The sequence below is a fragment of the Heliconius melpomene genome, chromosome 1, assembly GCF_056956725.1.
Source record: "Heliconius melpomene rosina isolate 202511_hmr_F chromosome 1, ASM5695672v1, whole genome shotgun sequence".
Taxonomy (NCBI): Eukaryota; Metazoa; Arthropoda; class Insecta; order Lepidoptera; family Nymphalidae; genus Heliconius; species Heliconius melpomene.
In genome coordinates this window covers 15,881,236-15,898,582 of record NC_140389.1, presented here as the reverse complement: position 1 = coordinate 15,898,582, position 17,347 = coordinate 15,881,236, and the positions used below count along the sequence as shown (strand labels likewise).

Below are 17,347 nucleotides of genomic sequence, written 5' to 3'. Positions count from 1 at the left end.
AAAAACATTAGACATTTTTTTCAGCTTCACTAAATTACCCCGTTAGCTACTGCCTACTGATAGGTTAGCTTATTTGTAATATAAACTAAGCCCCCCGCTTTGTCTTCCCAGAGTCTTGAGTCGGGAAATGAAAATAATTCTTATAATAAATAGTGATATAATTTGCTGTAGGTACTGGTATTACACATTTTACAGATAACTGCTGCAAGCATATATATAAACAAAACTCTTCGATTCCTAATTGAATAACACTCCCTAAGGAAAGGGGGGGGGGGGGGGGGGGGCATCTCAAGGTAGTAAAAATTACCGATTCCTACCCGATTCCATAGAATTAGAACTTAACCAAACTAGTTTTAGTTACATATTATTTTGCGTCACACCCATAGCAGGATATGTAGAGGAGACCTGGGAACCTAGTAATAAGACACTTCCATTCCTTTTCAGAACTCAACGCGAGGTTTGCCTGTTGACCAGAGCGCGAATATGAAAATATTAAATATATCCTCGAGTGGCAATCGAACCCCACAACCTGTTGCGATTATAGCTACTCGCCTGTGCCCTTGCGCCACAACTGGCCTCGAATGGCTATTGGCTATTAATAAATATAATTTATATTAATTATCAAATAAAAAAGAGCTTAACTACTGTAAATTTATCTAATAATACGTTGATTAATCATGACGCTAAATCTAAGTAAATACAAGCAAAATAATTCAGTGAGCATGACTTGTAATTTATTCAAGTTTTTATTTGAAATTCAAGACGGATCTATGAAGGACCACTTGACTGATATGACCGTACAGAATAAATACATTGGTATTATGTCATTAAATAAATAAAAAAATTAAATTAAATATAATAATCATTTGAAGATATTTTACTATTTAAGTATTTCTAATGATAGCAGCCACATACTAAAAACTCAATGAAATACAAATTTTATAAAAATGCCGACCTTTCAATAATACAGGAAATTCATAATATTCAACAACTCAAAACGCAATTCCTCAGGAACTCAGCTGAAAGTGGAACGACAGATAGGTTCCCAGGTTCCCTCAACATACCCTGCTATGTGCGAGATACAGTGTAAAGCCAAAAAAAAACTAAACACAACGATAATTCTAAAAATATAACCTATATTTTTATTATTATCGTTTACCTGAGTGTTATCTCTAAACATGTGAACATATTATTTACAATTTCTAGTTCTTGAGTATTGCGTGTCTGAACAAACATACAAGGTAATCCATACATGTGTTTACATATAAAACTTAGTTTACCCTAAACCCATATGTTGAAATTCTAATCTACGTAATATGTACAAATTAAAAAACTCTTTGTTACTGAGTAACACACGAAACTATTGGACTTACAAAGTTGAAATTTGACATGGAGTTGGGTTAGGAAAGCATTAAAAGAGAGTTTCTCCAAATTTTTATAGGAATGGAATATGAGATTTTCCATTTTACGCTACGTCCACGCAAACAAATGCGGCGGATAGCGGGAAAAGGAAGTGTCTTAAAACGTTTTAGGCTCCCGGGTTCCCTCTGCCTACCTGCTATTTAAGGAATACAAAGTGAACCTAAAAAATCCAAGTGGGAATTAAACCTTCAACTTTGCGATAGTTAATTGAAATTTTCGTAAATATTTAATTTAAAATCAGCTTAAGTTTAATCAGGTTTATGGATAATAAAGTGAAAATAACATACCTAATGTTACTTAACTGTAGATTTATACATTTATGTTTACAATCGTAACTGTACTTAATGTTTATATCAAAAACGGGTCAAGTGCCAGTTGGACTTGCCCACCGAGGGTTCCGTATCAATTTCAGGATTGTAGGTCAATAGTAGGATATTGTAAAAGTTAACAGACTTAAGTTTGTATAAAATACTTATTTATATTCATGCCAATTTATATTTATAGTTTTGCTTTGCGAACTGTAAATTTAAATAAATATTAACGTCGTTGAAATAATATAAATATTAAATAATAACTTCATTGACTATTTAATTTCTATGCAAAGAATTTTTGTTGTTCCAAACAGCCGTACCGCGCACTAGGCCACTTGTATCCGTTCTACGTAATAGGAACAAGGCCACTCGAGAGCGAGCTAAGTAATAGAATTACTTGTAATAATTATAAATTATAATTTTAGTCCGCACACAGGAGTATGAAATATCAAGAAAAAGAACGCAAATAATTAAATCCTAATTTAGATTATTTAATTGACATTAATATATTTATCGAATCTCCTGTCTTTTCTTGTGGAAAGATGACACTGTTTTCTTGTTTCAACTTATTGCCCATTTCCTTATTTGATGGCGGCGCTTAAGATGCGAAAGAGTATTTTAACTAGACTTTGCCACCGGCTGCACTCACACGATCATAATTCCCGTTCATTTCAATCGCTGGAATAAAATAAATTTCTTGGAATGTTGACGCCATCAACATACACGTTAATTAAGATTACATACAGCTATATAAGTTAGAAAAATCACTTGTACATTATTTTTATATCACAGTAAGATTTACGTTTCGACTTTCGAAAGACTGCGAGTATAGCGATCATCTGGAAAGCAAGGCTAAGTTGGCTTCTAAGAAACTGGGGGTCATCGGTAAAGCGAAACAGTACTTCACACCAAAACACCGATTGGTCCTGTAAAGGTCTCAAATTCGGCCTTATTTGGAGAGCTTTTTTCATACTTATTAATATAATAAAAAATATAGATTTTTCTATAATACAATAAAATATAATTTGAAATCGCATTGCATAAAAATATAGTCTCTATGATCCATCAAAAATAACACTCAAGTCTCCCGTGACTAAAATACAATTAGAAATCGTTCGTTTGCACGCACTTATATTAACGGAAGGTTAAATGATTATTTTATTTTTATTAAAATATTTATAGAACTTCCTTACGTAGCTTTATATGAATCACAAAGCCAGCGATCGATTTTTTTTTAACTTGCCAGTGACACTGTGGGACAGGCTCTGCCTATAAATGCGACGGTCGAGGGTTCGATTCCCTTTTGGTAAATTGGATATTTTTATCGGTCTGGTAACAACTAAGAAGACAAAGCGGGGTGTTGAGCTTCTTCACTTTACATCGAATGTGTCGAAAACATTACGAATGGTGATGAGCGGAGTGACTTAACTCTAGCCTACCTTGCTATATGCGGGATACGATATCCCGTCTTAGCGAGCACCTACGTCCTATAAGTAACTCCTATGCAAAATTTGAGATTCCTAGCACTTGTAGTTGCTGAGATTTCGTGATGAGTGACCTTTCGATTTTATATATATAGATTTTTTTTTTTATAATAATTATATAATAAATAATTATTCATATTATATATTTTATACTATTTCCTAATAGTGTTATGCCTAGCAACATGATAGTTCATTCAATTTCCTGTAGGTAGTAGCCATAGACGCCACATAGCGCCGTCCGACGTCTTTGATTTTAAGTGGCTGTGAATCAGATTCGAGGAAACGTTTATAGTTATATATATTTAGTTATATATGTATGTTGCAGGTGTTTCCTCGGTCTAGCGTAATATTCCGCACACAGTGCGCAATGTATAGAGAAGAATTTGAAATATGGAATTAATTAATGCTGTTCGCGGCAGTTGGACGTAGTAGTACAGTATGACAGACAATTATGGGTTCGATTCGATTACCGAGTTGGGGAATGAGTAATTTTCATTTTTTGTCCTTTTGTCCTCCGGTTACAAGGTATTGTGCGGCGTTGAGCTCCATAATATGTCAATAACCAAAATAAGAAACTTTTTTTTTGCGTGTTATTCTCGTTTTGAGCATGGTGTTTTAGCAGAACCCTTCAAGATTGATTAAATATTTCTTTTTTTTAGTTTCACGCTGCATCCCGCATCTAGCAAAGTATTTAGGGGAACCTACTGCGGGAACCAAGGTTGAATTGCGGGATATTTGTCTTAACAAATCAATTTTGAAAATCGCGTTCTAAACATGAGATATGACTTGAAGATATACGAAAACGTCTGTCAGAACGACGAACAAGTCTTTTTTTTTTAATTTATCGCTTTTAAGTAGCGGGGGAAACAGAACAGAGCACCGAACGGTCTCTTCATACGTCTTTCACCTCGTCCACTGTCTTCAACTTCTTCATACCACAATTCCTCCATTGCCGTCTCGGGGCCCTCGCGCTTTTTTACGTGACTGTCCACTAGTATCCTCGATACTGTTTCGAAGATCAACTTAGATCTCTCTCTGCCTCTCTTACCCTCACTCACTCTTCATTCACTCCACTTTTACTAAATGTTATATACTTATATTGTAGTTACTTTTCAAACAATGTTTCTTACATAACAATGCTGGGCCCCGGTCGGCGGTCACACGATAGGATACATCCTCTATAAACCTGTCATGAATAGATGACCGCCATATTACTATGCAGAGGTCAAAATCATATGTGTAATTGGGATGATAGTCGTGTTGGGTGTGAACAGTGTTGGGTGCCTGGATTTAGTCTCAAAATACCTAAAGCTACACTGGTACTGTAGTTTGAGGATCGATTTTGCCGTTTTTGCGAATCGTGTTGGATTTTAAGTGAGGGAATCTTGAAAGTTGAACAGAAAAGACACAAATTTCTCAACTCAAAGAGTTTTTTTTTTTAAATAAAGAATATATAAATATTTTTTACATTTTTAAAATGTTATCCCACTCTCTGGACACATTGTTTTTTTCGTTCTACCTACAACCACATAAAAAATCAAAGCTTAAGAAATCTTTCAACAGATGTTCCAACAAGAACATTTATAACAATAGTATATAAAATTTCCACACATTAGGTTCTTTATCTGTAGGTTAATTGGAATAGATGTTGGCCGGCATCCAAGACCTCAATATTTGACGGGTTCATTTCCCATCACGTGTTTTTGTATAATTTACACATCCCAGGTTGTGACTGTAAGCGCGACAGGCGCGAAGAAAATAAAATATATCATAATATTATCATTTTCGCTCTGGTGTTGAGGCAAAGGGCGGTGTTGAGTTCCGCCACTGTTTCCAGAATTCGGCGGAGAGTGGGAAGCGAAGTGTCTTAACACTAGAGTCTACTACCTACCCTGCTACATGCGGCATACAGCGTGAAGCAGGAAAATATACATCTCTCGCATATAGTGGCTGGCCAGAAAGATCCAAGTGTAACATACACATACATGGCGTACTAAGCCGCGGGAATCAACACAGCAAGTTTTTTCTTAGGCGTCCAGTTCAAAATATAAAAGTATTTTTTTTTTATTGAATATTAAACCCACAAATGGTCCCTCCACTGTTCAATATCCAGAATACATTTCTGAGGTACATTTTTATTAAAATTTACAAATTTTCAAGCAACATTTTTCAAGATTTATTTGAACCAGCTTTCTCAAATGTGTCAGTCACACTGTTCCGTCGCGCGTTCGTGGCCTCTCACGAAACCGGTCCGCAATAAATACTCCAATTGGAAAGGTGGGCAAAGTTTCAAGTTTATGCTTTATTAGGATTCTATGATATATCGATTTATAAGCCGTCGTCGTTTTTTTATTATTTATGAAAATTTTTATACTTGTCACATGACAACTGTGGCATTAAAGATGACTTACAAAAATATTTTAATATATTTAAATAAAAGCAAGACCATTTTGAATAAGTAAGCTTTTATTAGCTCCACGCTGTATCCTGTATCCATTAGTGTAGGCAGAGAGAGTGTTAAGACACTCACACAAAGCTCAATTTAAAATTCATATTATCTGAAAAATATTATATTACCAGACTTAGAAAATAATTCATTCCTCCAAATAGACATTAAAACAGGACCTCGATAAGTTTTTATTAAAGAAGATGATAAAAAAATTAAAATGAGGGATGAGTTCAGGGGAAGAAGTTAAAATATTCCTGTATAACATTTCAATCTGTTTATTAATATAAAAATGTAAATCTTGTACCATACGAGTTCACAGAAGGATACATATCACAAAAAATCCTAACAAAATTAAATATCCAAACAAATTAATAAATTGATCAGAACCATTTTAATTTTTAAACTGATCAACAGAACCCTTTATAATAATATACAATATCTGATTGGCACTTGGCTAGTTTTATTCTGAGTTGCCTTGTCTGGCGACCCGACTACCACTATAAGATCAAGTTGACTTTTTGAGTTGACACAAATTCTATTTTGATTTCATATTTATATAAGCGAAGGTTATATGTTTAATTTTAATTTATAATTACTTAGGATTTAATTTAGAATTATTCCTTCGATTATTTAACCTTGTAAACTTATTAATGATTTGTTTATAAATAAGTTTAATTATTGTATCTTTTATGATAAAAGATTTAAAGTACAAAATTTTTAAAATAAAAGTCTTAAAATTAAATTTGACATTCGTAGAATAAAATTTATATTTATTAAAATTGCGATTACTTAGATACCTACTTAGTAAGTATGGTGAAATTTAATTAGAAACAACAATGTTTTTTTTTTAAATGAAGTCAAAAATAAAAAGCAAGTATAAAAATAAAATTATATATTACATTATTACTTTCACATTCACATTATATATTAAAATATCTTTATACAGTCTTAAAAGTTAAAAATTTATGGAAAATAACAATTCTTATATTTATAGGAAAAAAAGTATTGCATAATTGATTATTATCAATTATTTTATATTAAACTACAAACTTATTATATAATATTTACGCCATTTCCTGCGGTACTGGAGTATATTTCAAGCCGCTGTCATTCAACAAGGTCACGACCCATGCGTCTTTAGGAATTTTACCAGACTGAAGTAGCTTAGCCGCGGCGGCCACGTTAGCTCCGCTCGTGTAGCCTACGTAGAGGCCTTCCTTTTCGCCGATCAGTTTCTTATAATGCAAGGATTCCTCATCAGTAACACTGAGGGTTCCGTCCATTGTGTCGTAAGAGAAGAGATTTGGTACGCAACCGTATCCTGAGCCTTGCAGTAAATGCAGTGGCTTGGTAATGGGGTGACCTTTGATAGGTTCAGATCCAGACGGTTCCACTACAAAACACTTGATGTTCGAGTCTTTCTCTTTCAAATATCTCGATGTACCAGAAAAAGTGCCTGCTGTCCCCACGGTGGCGACGAACGCGTCGACGTGCTTGCCTGTCTGCTTCCAAATTTCGGGGCCGGTACTGTAATAATGCGCATCAGCATTCATCTGGTTGTTAAATTGGTTCACATAATAGGCGTCAGTTTCTTCTACTAGCCTCAAACCCTCGCTCTCGGCGGCCTTAACGTCTGCCAAGGTCACGTTACCGTACGTGCCCTCGACTTGCGGAACTCTAATACACTTCGCGCCGAGGGCTTCCATGTGTATGGCTCTCTGGGCGCTGTTACCTTTAGACATAGTAACTGTTAAGGGATGTCCGAGCACTGCACAGACGACAGCGAGGCCACATCCCTGGTTACCGGAGGTGACCTCCAAAACAGGGGCTCCAGGTTTCAATTCTTCACTTTCACGAGCTTTTTTAATCATATGAAGGGAAGATCGGCATTTAATTGAAGCTCCCGGGTTCATAAACTCACATTTTGCCAAAATACGTCCCGGTCCCGGCCAGAGTCTGTCCAAGGCCACGATGGGGGTGTTCCCGATGAGGTCCAAGGCAGACGCCTTGATTTGGTTGCTGTCTCCGTTCATGTAGGCCATCGCTGCCTCCAAATAATTTGAGGAGTTATTACAATAGTGTCGCAATACGCACTGGAGCAGAGTAGCGGTTGTTGCTCTCTTTAAACCGTCCGTCGTCGAGACGTTTGCGCACGATCGACCGGCGAGCGGCGAGCGACCGCGGAGTGCAAGATAGTGGATACAGTGGGGGGCACTCTGTTAGCTTAATAGTATTACCTAGACAATGCCATACCACACCACCTTAATACCTGTTAATACTAGTGTTTCATGGAATATTTAATTTTTGTTATGTTTACTACCTACGTAGTAGTGCACCTGAAAATTATAGTAAATCATAATAAAATTTTATGTTTGGTCGTTTTACTAATTTTAACTATGTAATTGTTAGTTTTTTTTTGTATATTTTACATTATTTTGAATAGATGAATATTATATATTTTTTTATATTTTATTTTATATTTTACTTAATTTTATAATCTGAAGTTAAAATATTTGCAATTTGATCATCATTCATATAAAATTTCATTCATTCATCTAAAAATATTTTAAAATATATATTTTTTTATTACAATTTCATAATACTTTCATAACGTGAATTTGCACTCAGTACTAAAAAATTAGAAGAAAGTGAAAATTTATAAACAAAATTTAGCATATTTTTAATTATGTCATCATTAATATAATCCAAAAAAAATAAAAAATATATATTTTTAATTACAATTTCATAACACTTTCATTATATGAATTGCACTCGGCACTAAAAAATCAGAGGAAAGTGAAAATATTGCGTAAGATAAAGAACACACAGTCAACAAAGTCGAGATGGTCGTTATCGTTTCGTTAAACGAATACAACGATGTTGAGAAAACAGATAAGAAACTAATTAAAGTTTGATATATTTTATAACCATTTGATAGCATAATTGAACGCCTAATAAAATGATGTAGCAATATTACAGTTATTGATCCTGACACGATTGAGACTGCACACAGGGATATCAATCAAAGTTTAACTCCAATTAAATTGGTAATATCAATATGAGGCTAACACAGCGTGGCGAGGCAGCGTCTGACGACTAACGTCTGGTTCGATTCCTTGACAATGGATTATTTTCATTTCCATTCCTTCCCTCACTTTGGTAACATGAGCATCATTGAGTTACGCTACTCAAGATGCATTTACAGAAAAATTGAACGGTGCGTAAGGAACAGAATATTTTTACACTCTTTTAATTAAAAAAAATACAAGCTGTATGACCTGTGTCTCTAATTTAGTTCTTTTCTTAATAGCTACGAAAGATCTTAACAATAGGTTCTCATATTCTTTAAGCCTACACTGCTATGGGCGGAATATAGGATGAAGATGAAAAACATACCTTTTTATTAATGTTCTGAATATTTAATATCGTAAGATAAACATTTATTGTGAAAAATAGAAGTTTCAACATCGGTCGCTTGATCTTTTTCTGTAGTTATCAACCTTGATTGTGCCACAAACCTATTAATAGATGAAGGTGATGGTTGATGGATCTCCAGACAACTAAATTGTTTTGTATGAAAATTCAGTATAATAAAATCTATAGAACCATTCATAACTTATGAAAAATCACTTTAAAGATTTTTATTTTAGGCACTATTCCTTCTGTTCTGTTCTTTTTAACCGACTTCTGTAAGAAAAGGAGGTTATCAATTCGACTGTATTTTTTTTTTTTTTTTTTTTTTTATGTTTGTTACCTCATAACTTTTGACTGGATGAACCGATTTTGAAAATTTTTTTTTTGTTTGAAAGGTGACGCTTCCCGAATGGTCCCACTTTTTTTTGGTCCATGTCTGACAATAGTATCTATGAGAAAATCACATAAGTCTTAAATTTGCATTAGGTATGTGCTCGACAAATAGACGAATAACTCAATGTCGCGCCAACCGATTTTGATGATTCTTTTTTTATTTGAAAGGATACACTTCAAAGATAATTTAGTGAAAGTTTGGTTAGGTTCCGATTATGGGATCCGGTGAAAATTTAAAAAGTTTGGTAAAAAATTCATTATACTGTAATAGTTACAAGCAAAATCTTTTTAAATTGATGTCAGAGGTGAGATTCCTGATCGTTGCATTTCTTTTCAACCAACCTCAAAAAAGAGGATGTTCTCATTTTCAACCAACTTCAAAAAAAGGAAATTTTCAATTTGCCCGAATACTTTTTATGTATGTTCTTGTCAATATACCAAAATGTAACTTTGCACAAAAATAATACCTAATTAAATAAAGTTTTACATCGGACAACCAGAACCACTCGTTGACAACCACTATCACCACCATCACCACTCGTTTAAGAAGCATCATTTTAAGGTCTACCCATCACTAAAAATCGTAAAATAAATTAATTTTTAACAAAAACAAAACCGACTTCTAACAACGAACTAAAAAGTGAAAAATAATTATACAAAGATTTTATAATTTTGAAGTCGGTGTCAAACTAATGCTACAACACCCTTACTACAATATCTAATTACTAAGCCTGTTTGTTTTACTTGGCACCGACTTCAAAATTATAAAATCTTTATATAATTATTTTTCACTTTTTAGTTCGTTGTTAGAAGTCGGTTTTTGTTTTCGTTAAAAATTAATTTATCTTACGGAGTTCTTAATCACTTCTCAATGTCGCGTTGTATGGAGAACACCTGAAGAAAAATGCAAATTAAAAAGAATTCCAGCTAAAATACTATCTCTAACTAGAAATAGAAACCAATAAACACTAATTTCTATATAACAGCACAAGTGGACTAGTAACACTATTTCTAAATATACCGTTTGTTTGTCAAATAAGTGTTTAGTTGAGATAACATTCAACTGTCAGTTGTTATTACCTAATTTTATTTGACTACCGTCGATAATTTCTTGATAGCATATTTTGCTCGGCTCCGAAAGAGGTCAAAATTGATGTACGATATCACACAAAGTCAAGAACCAAATTTAAAAAAAAAAAAATAAAATCAGCAATCCCGCACACGGCAGGGTAGGCAGAGGGAACCTAGTGTTAAGACACTCCTTTGACATCAGAGCGAAGAAATGGAAATATAAACTAACTATTTCACTTCGTCGAGTGGAAAAACATTTTACTGATAATTTTATTCAATTTCGTTTTATTTTTTTCATTTCGTAGATATATAAGTTCAAATCTTTTGAAGCCTCAGTTTCCGACGCTCCAACTTTACGTCACTATTATAGTAAATCGTAAATCTATCTTGTGAATTTAATAATGAATTTAGAAACAGCGCCATCTTTGAATTTATAAGCAAATTATACAGTAGGGCTTGGAATGAGTTTTATCACATTACGCACTTTATTACCCAATTACGTAATGTTTTATTTTATCACTAGATGGCGCTACTTACGCTATTAATAAATATAATCTTAAATAACATGATTTTATGTAAGTTTATTTGTCAACATTTTTTTGTTAATCAAAAGAGGCCTTCGAAGTGCACACCTACATCGGACTATAAACACGACGGCTGTCGATTCGATTCCTATCCGAGGGAATTAATTATTATTATTAGTAACAACATGAGACAAAAGGCAATATTGAGGTCCGCCACTCAACCGCCAATACTAACTTTGAATGACTTAACACCTAGCGAGATTCAATTTGCCTTCTTTCGTGGATATTTAAATAAAAAATAACGTTTACATAAATGAATATTTTTAAACCATCTGTTACTTAATTACTTCCCATACTGTAACGTTCGTAGTACATTAGCTGGTTATCCTTGGGCGAAGGTTAAAGAAACAATAGCGTAACGAAAATAATTTATTTCGTCAACAGAGTCAGTATTACATGTTTTTGGATTTTAATGTAAATAAACAAATTGTTTTTGTTTGATTTTTCCTTTGCCTTTGCGGGTTGTGTGGAACGGAAGTGTTTTAACACTAGGTTCCTAGGTTAGGTTAGTGGGAATCGAACACACTTGTCGCGTTTATAATCGCACGCTTGTGGGATGTGCCACTGAACCACGACGACCTCAAACCGAATATATGCCTTGATAATGATGCTTGAGGCCAGTCGTGGCGTAGGGCACAAAGCGTGTGAAGAGAAGAGTATTTGAATACTAGACCCCCGCTAAATGCAAAGATCGAGTTAAGCTAAAATAACAAAGATTTAATGGGTCTTAATAAGCACATCCGTGAATTAAGAGGAAAACGTTGAAGAATCACAGTTTTTTCCTACCTCACATGAATGATGCGTGAGACATAGGTACATCTACGTCATTAGTATATAACTCTTTCGTCACTTAAACTTATGACCTACTCCAGCACACGTCATGGTGACGATGAGATGAGTCTAAACCAGCGTGTGGGAAAATCAGCGTTTGCCAAATTTTAAATATTATCTTATTCTTAAAACCATTAATATATTAATGTTAATCAAATTATATATACTAACTAGTGATCCGGCCGCTTGTTTGCCTGCTTAAACTAAATATTTTTTACTCAAATAGGCTATTAAATGCACTTGTGAACCGTCGAATGAAGATATAAGAATCTTACTTAATCAAATTATACACAATTTTTAAATTATGGCCTATGTGTTATTCTGGTATATTTAGTTATATTACGGAAAAAAATCATCAAATTCATCAGAAGTTTTTGGGTGAAAGAGGAAAAATGTGCGTGTAAAACTTTATAAGGATGCTCAATGCTCACAAACTTTCACATTTATAATGTTAGTAAGAATAAGAAGACCTAGTGGCTCGCATTTTGCAATCGGTTCCTTATCCACTCCACCAGATTTTGTCACCATGGGTGCAGGAATAGGGAAAGCCGGGTGGTCTGTGGCCACTCCAGAATAGTGTTGCTCCCCTCACCTCAGAAATTTTACAAAAAAAAAATTTGCACTGAAAAATAAAGAAAAAACTTTTACACGAACATGTTTGTCCACAGCTAAAGTCCAGCCAATCAGATAGGCCCATGTAGAATAATATTATTTAAATTATTATCATATTCAGAAAATCGTGAAACTGGAAAAAAATCCTGTATAATAAACAAAGTAAATACCCTCCAAAATAACTAATTAGCTGGTAAAGGCCGGTGCACGGTGCACGGACTACGCGGTGTAGAGCTCGTTACATCACTCAATGATTCACCGCTCGCGCTCGGTCCACGCACGCCCGCGTCACTGCTCACGGGCGCGCTGTTTCATCAGACTCGCGCATACGTAGCGGGGCTTGGTGTAAGCGGGAGGATGCAAGCGGTTTTATATTACATTTAATATTTTTAAGGCTTAGGAATTTATGTGTACAGTGTAAATTAAAAAAATGTAATCATAATTATTACCATATTTTTTAGGAGTCTAAAGTTCTTAAAAGAATCATTGATACAATTTTGATGGGTCTGAGCTAAGAATGATTGTTAGAGTTTCAAATAACATTTGATTATACTTCAAATATTTTAACTTTTTATTACTTTTTTAATTTTTTATTTATTGAATTATTGATATGATAACGTCTTATAAATTGATTTATGGCTGCACTCACGAAATAACATATCTCCTTGTGTTATTCCACATATCTATGCTTACTTATTTGTAAATAAATAATACATTGTTACTTAATTTTAATCTGCATAATTTAATTAAAAAATATTTGAATTGAAGATACAAAATAATGGTAATTGAATGATAATAATTTAATTTCATTCGTAAAAGTATACGTTCGTTGGTTCGATCCCTACTCGAGGAAGTGATATATATATTTACGTTTATATTTCCATTTCTTCGCTCTGGTGTCGAGGTGGAAAGTGGCGGGCGGAGTGTCTTAAAACTAGGTTCCCTCTTCCTACACTGCCGTGTGCGGGATAGAGCGTGAAGCTGATTTATTTTATTTTTTAAGTCGTAAGAAACACGCTTACCACTCATAGCTAAGACCGCTCCGATCACACGATGGCCGCGTGGTGCACTTTCACGCCGCGCGGCGTCACAACCCACAACGAACCGCTACAAGGAAAACATGACAAGCACGTACGAAAATAAATATTGTAATTACCACTAAAACATAAACACATCTAGATTTCTTTGTTTCTATGGAAATAACGAATGGAAATCATTATTTAATAAAGAAGATAAAAAGATGATAGAATTAATAATAGTAGGTACTCATTAAATATGACTTGATTTTTTTTATTTTTAATGTAATGTAGTGACCTCGCGTTTAATGCTAATTAACATTATTTCACGTGTTAATCATAACACGTTTAATTGTCATGCGGGATCCGGGATCAAATTTGTACGTGGTAAATAGATATTCTGTATTTTTACCTTCTAATATTATGAAATTAATTTTTTTTGATTGACCTACTTGAATTTAAAAAAAATTTGGATAGTTTATTAATCGAAGAAGGATTTAGGCCTTTATTAAAAATTAATTGTATCGTTTTTATACATATGACTCACTTAGGTTCAGAGTAAGCTTAGCGTTATCCTTGTGTCATATAAAATTCTTGATTATTTCCACTAGACCCTGGGAGCGACGTCGCATATTTATAAAAGCTAGTATTTTTTTCGCTACACGCTCTATCACGCACCTTGCAAAGTAGACAGGGGGAACCCAGAAAACTAATGTTAAGACACTTCAGTTCCGCACTTTCCGGCATTGCATGTTAAGTGGCGGAACTTAACTCCGCGCTACCAGAGCGAGAAAGTAAAAATATTATATATTTCGTTATCTCGAGTGGAAAATATATCATGATAATAAAGATAGTAAGGAAGAGGAAAATAACAAATTAAATATCATTATCATAATTTTTTTTAATAAAATATCCAAAATATTGTTATGAAATCATAAAAAAAAATTCTAATAAAATTAAAATACTTTAAAACTGGTGTGTTGCTGAACTGAAATTAATTTAAATATTGTTTTATCCTTTTTTTATTGTGTCAATTTATTTTTCAGTGAACATTATATACCGTTATCACGCGTAATGCTCGACCTCTTGATAAGATAGATCGTGGGAATAACAATCTCTTGAGTCTTGTCAATATTAGTTATTTACCATCTGAGTATGTGTGCATATCATATAGATATATATTTGATTGTATTTTATAATCTTTATTTTATTATGTAAGTATATAAATAAATATACATTTGCATTAAGCAATAGCGGTATCATTTAGTTGGTATCTTCTAAGCAAAAATTTGCAGCAACTAACGCCAGGCAACGCCAGATAACAAGTGTCACTATCTAGAATATTCAATTACCATATGTACAACCCGCACTCTGATAACGTTACTTAATGATTTGTGAACGTAAACACAGAGTCTCAATACATTCTCTTAGTTCATTTAGCATTTTAATCGCAGGTCATTGACTGTCGAAATTGCAATGGTGCTTCGCGGTCGTCGGCGGCGATGCAGCGGCGCGAGGTGGCGAGCGCGACCTTGCGTCCCCCCCTCCCGAGCCCCGCGCGCGCCGCCCGCGCCCCCGCGACGTCAGCGGGGGCGCGCCGGTGACGTCACGCCGCGACCTCGCCCGCGCCGTCACTCGCCGAGCACGTGAACACCACGCGCCGGCACGCGCTGCCTGCGTGATCGCCCCCCGCCCATTGGTGCGCCGGGCCGCGCCGCCGCCCGCCATTGGACCGCGCGCCCCCCCGCGCCCACCCGCACCCGCCCCGCAACAGCACCACAGCCGCCTCGTAGCTAGAGAGCTCGCGAAGCGGTTTATTCGTCTGCGGATCGCCGACGAAAACACACGGGTCCCTCGCCTCTACCCGAAGCTCGCGAGTTCAGTGAATTGAAAGAAACTTTCTACCGTAACCGTTGAATGACACCCTAGTCACGATGACCACCCTGCTCGATGTTTGCGGACCCCTGTCCCCGCCCTCGACGCCACCGTTGATGGACGTCAAAGTGAGTTCACGTTGTTTTCGAAGTTAACTTTTATTTCTTCAAAAAAAAATATAAAATTGCAAAACATCGTCTCGAAAATAAATCGTACCTTGTGCAATCGAAAGTATGACAGGAGCGCTGCGTCCACGCACTGCGCGCGTGCTCCGAGCTAGAGGACGGTTACTTACCTATGTGTCTTTGTCTCACAGGTGGAGCTACCCTTGAAGAAGGCGGCGTTGAAGCGCGCCCGGGAGTCCCCGCCGCCGCTCGGCCTCGTCACTCCGCAGCCCTCCGACTCGGAGGGTGAGGACGAATGCGGCAAGCGCGCCCGCTGTGAGCTGGCACGCCTGCTGCTCGCTACGCCGCCGCCGGAGCCCTGCCGTCCTTCCGTCATCATGCGCGCGAACAAGGATGGTACCTGCAGCCCCGAGCCGCTGGGCCTCCCTCCGCCGCCGCCCGCCAGCGTCAACATACTCAAGACTCTCAAGTTCAAGATGAACCGTGGACACAGCTACTCGCAGGCCAAGTACATTGCCAGCCAGGCGCAGGCCCCGGTCGCGCCGGCCGCGCCCCCTAGCCCCCCGGTCCTGCCCGTGGAGGCCCGCGTGCCGTCCCCGCACCCCGACTGCTCGCCCAGGCTCGAGGAGCAGCGCGCCCCTGCGACCGCCGCCACGCCCGGCTGGGTGCCGCTGGCGCCGCGCCCTGCCTCCGCCGTCATCGTGCCCAGCGCGCTGCTGCCCACCACAGCGCTTTGGCTGGTGGCGCCTGCCCCCGCGGCGCGCCGCCGCCTTTACGAGTGCGAGTACCCCGGATGCGGGAAAAATTACTTTAAGTCCTCCCACCTGAAGGCGCACGCGCGCACGCATACGGGCGAGCGCCCCTTCCAGTGCCGCTGGCCGGGCTGCGAGCGCCGCTTCTCGCGCTCGGACGAGCTGTCCCGGCACAAGCGCACGCACACCGGCGAGAAGAAGTTCGGGTGCCGCGTGTGCAGCCGCCGCTTCATGCGCTCCGACCACCTCGCCAAGCACGTCAAGCGGCACGCCAAGGAGCGCGCGGCGCCCGCGCCCGTGCTGCGGCTGCTGCCCGCCGCGCGCGCCGCCGTCGCGCAGTGACGCAACACAGACTGTGATCCTGATCTCAAGATCGTTACCTAGCTTTAGTACTCAATTAAGACTGTCCTATCTGACTACTTAAGTAGTTACTAGTTTTAAGTCTATGTTATTGTATATAGATGATAAGATTCAAACAATATAAAAGATTCACATATAACGCTTGTAGTTTTGATTTCACCGCACACTCACTGAAACTTCAATTCACACACTTTAAATTTATTTATATATTTTTTGAAAATTATTAATTTACTTAAAAGTAACTTCCAAATACAAGCAAGTATGAGTACGTAGTAGGTATACGTAGTACAGTGGAAGGCGCGGGCCGCGAGCCCGGCAGGGGAGGCCGGCGGACTGGCGCGGAGGCGCTCGTCGCGCCGCGTCGCGATAGTACCGTGACATCTCTTATCACACCGCGATATCTTACAACATACCCAGAATGAGAGCTTTATCAATTACTAAAATTGCTAATACTAGCCTTTTAGTCGAATTGCGCAAAATCGGCCGCCAGAGCTAAAACCGGTGTAATTAAGTTTCGCCATGCATTTTTGGCAAACATTTCGACTAATCCGGAAAGACTTCACTAATTGATAATTATTGCGCATTTGTAAATCTATTAATAATAAAATTCTATAGAAATATTGCAAAATGTAAATTTAAAAAAAAAAA

At 37.1% G+C, this 17,347-nt stretch overlaps 2 protein-coding genes and 1 long non-coding RNA gene across 8 annotated transcripts; 1 reads left to right on the top strand and 2 right to left on the bottom strand.

Moving 5' to 3' along the window:
- Positions 1–6,543: 6,543 nt before the first annotated feature.
- LOC146541739 (uncharacterized) lies at positions 6,544–7,965 on the bottom strand. Its single transcript, XM_085191212.1, has one exon. The coding sequence runs from the start codon at positions 7,706–7,708 to the stop codon at positions 6,731–6,733; it is 978 nt and encodes a 325-aa protein (XP_085047338.1). The 5' UTR covers positions 7,709–7,965; the 3' UTR covers positions 6,544–6,730.
- A 1,101-nt stretch (positions 7,966–9,066) lies between these two features.
- LOC146541738 (uncharacterized) lies at positions 9,067–15,315 on the bottom strand. Of its 6 annotated transcripts, none has more exons than XR_014878324.1 (4): positions 10,324–10,894; positions 9,941–10,047; positions 9,421–9,529; positions 9,067–9,353 (listed from the first exon to the last, which is right to left on the bottom strand). It is a non-coding gene; the product is annotated as an uncharacterized LOC146541738 (long non-coding RNA). The 6 variants fall into 6 exon arrangements; XR_014878325.1 differs by having other exon boundaries at positions 10,339–10,894; XR_014878322.1 differs by lacking the exons at positions 9,941–10,047; positions 10,324–10,894 and adding an exon at positions 12,742–15,315.
- A 60-nt stretch (positions 15,316–15,375) lies between these two features.
- On the top strand, positions 15,376–16,838 carry cbt (Kruppel like transcription factor cabut). The gene is made up of 2 exons (XM_085191257.1): positions 15,376–15,590; positions 15,779–16,838. The coding sequence occupies exons 1-2, from the start codon at positions 15,522–15,524 to the stop codon at positions 16,679–16,681; spliced, it is 972 nt and encodes a 323-aa protein (XP_085047383.1). The 5' UTR covers positions 15,376–15,521; the 3' UTR covers positions 16,682–16,838.
- The last annotated feature ends 509 nt before the right edge of the window (positions 16,839–17,347 follow it).

What these genes read in the sequence shown, in the direction of transcription:
- LOC146541739 (XM_085191212.1), bottom strand. Translation starts at nt 7,708, where the DNA reads ATGGCCTACATGAACGGAGACAGCAACCAAATCAAGGCGTCTGCCTTG.
- cbt (XM_085191257.1), top strand. Translation starts at nt 15,522, where the DNA reads ATGACCACCCTGCTCGATGTTTGCGGACCCCTGTCCCCGCCCTCGACG. An exon ending in CACCGTTGATGGACGTCAAA is followed by an intron (nt 15,591 to 15,778) that starts GTGAGTTCACGT and finishes TTTGTCTCACAG; the next exon opens with GTGGAGCTACCCTTGAAGAA.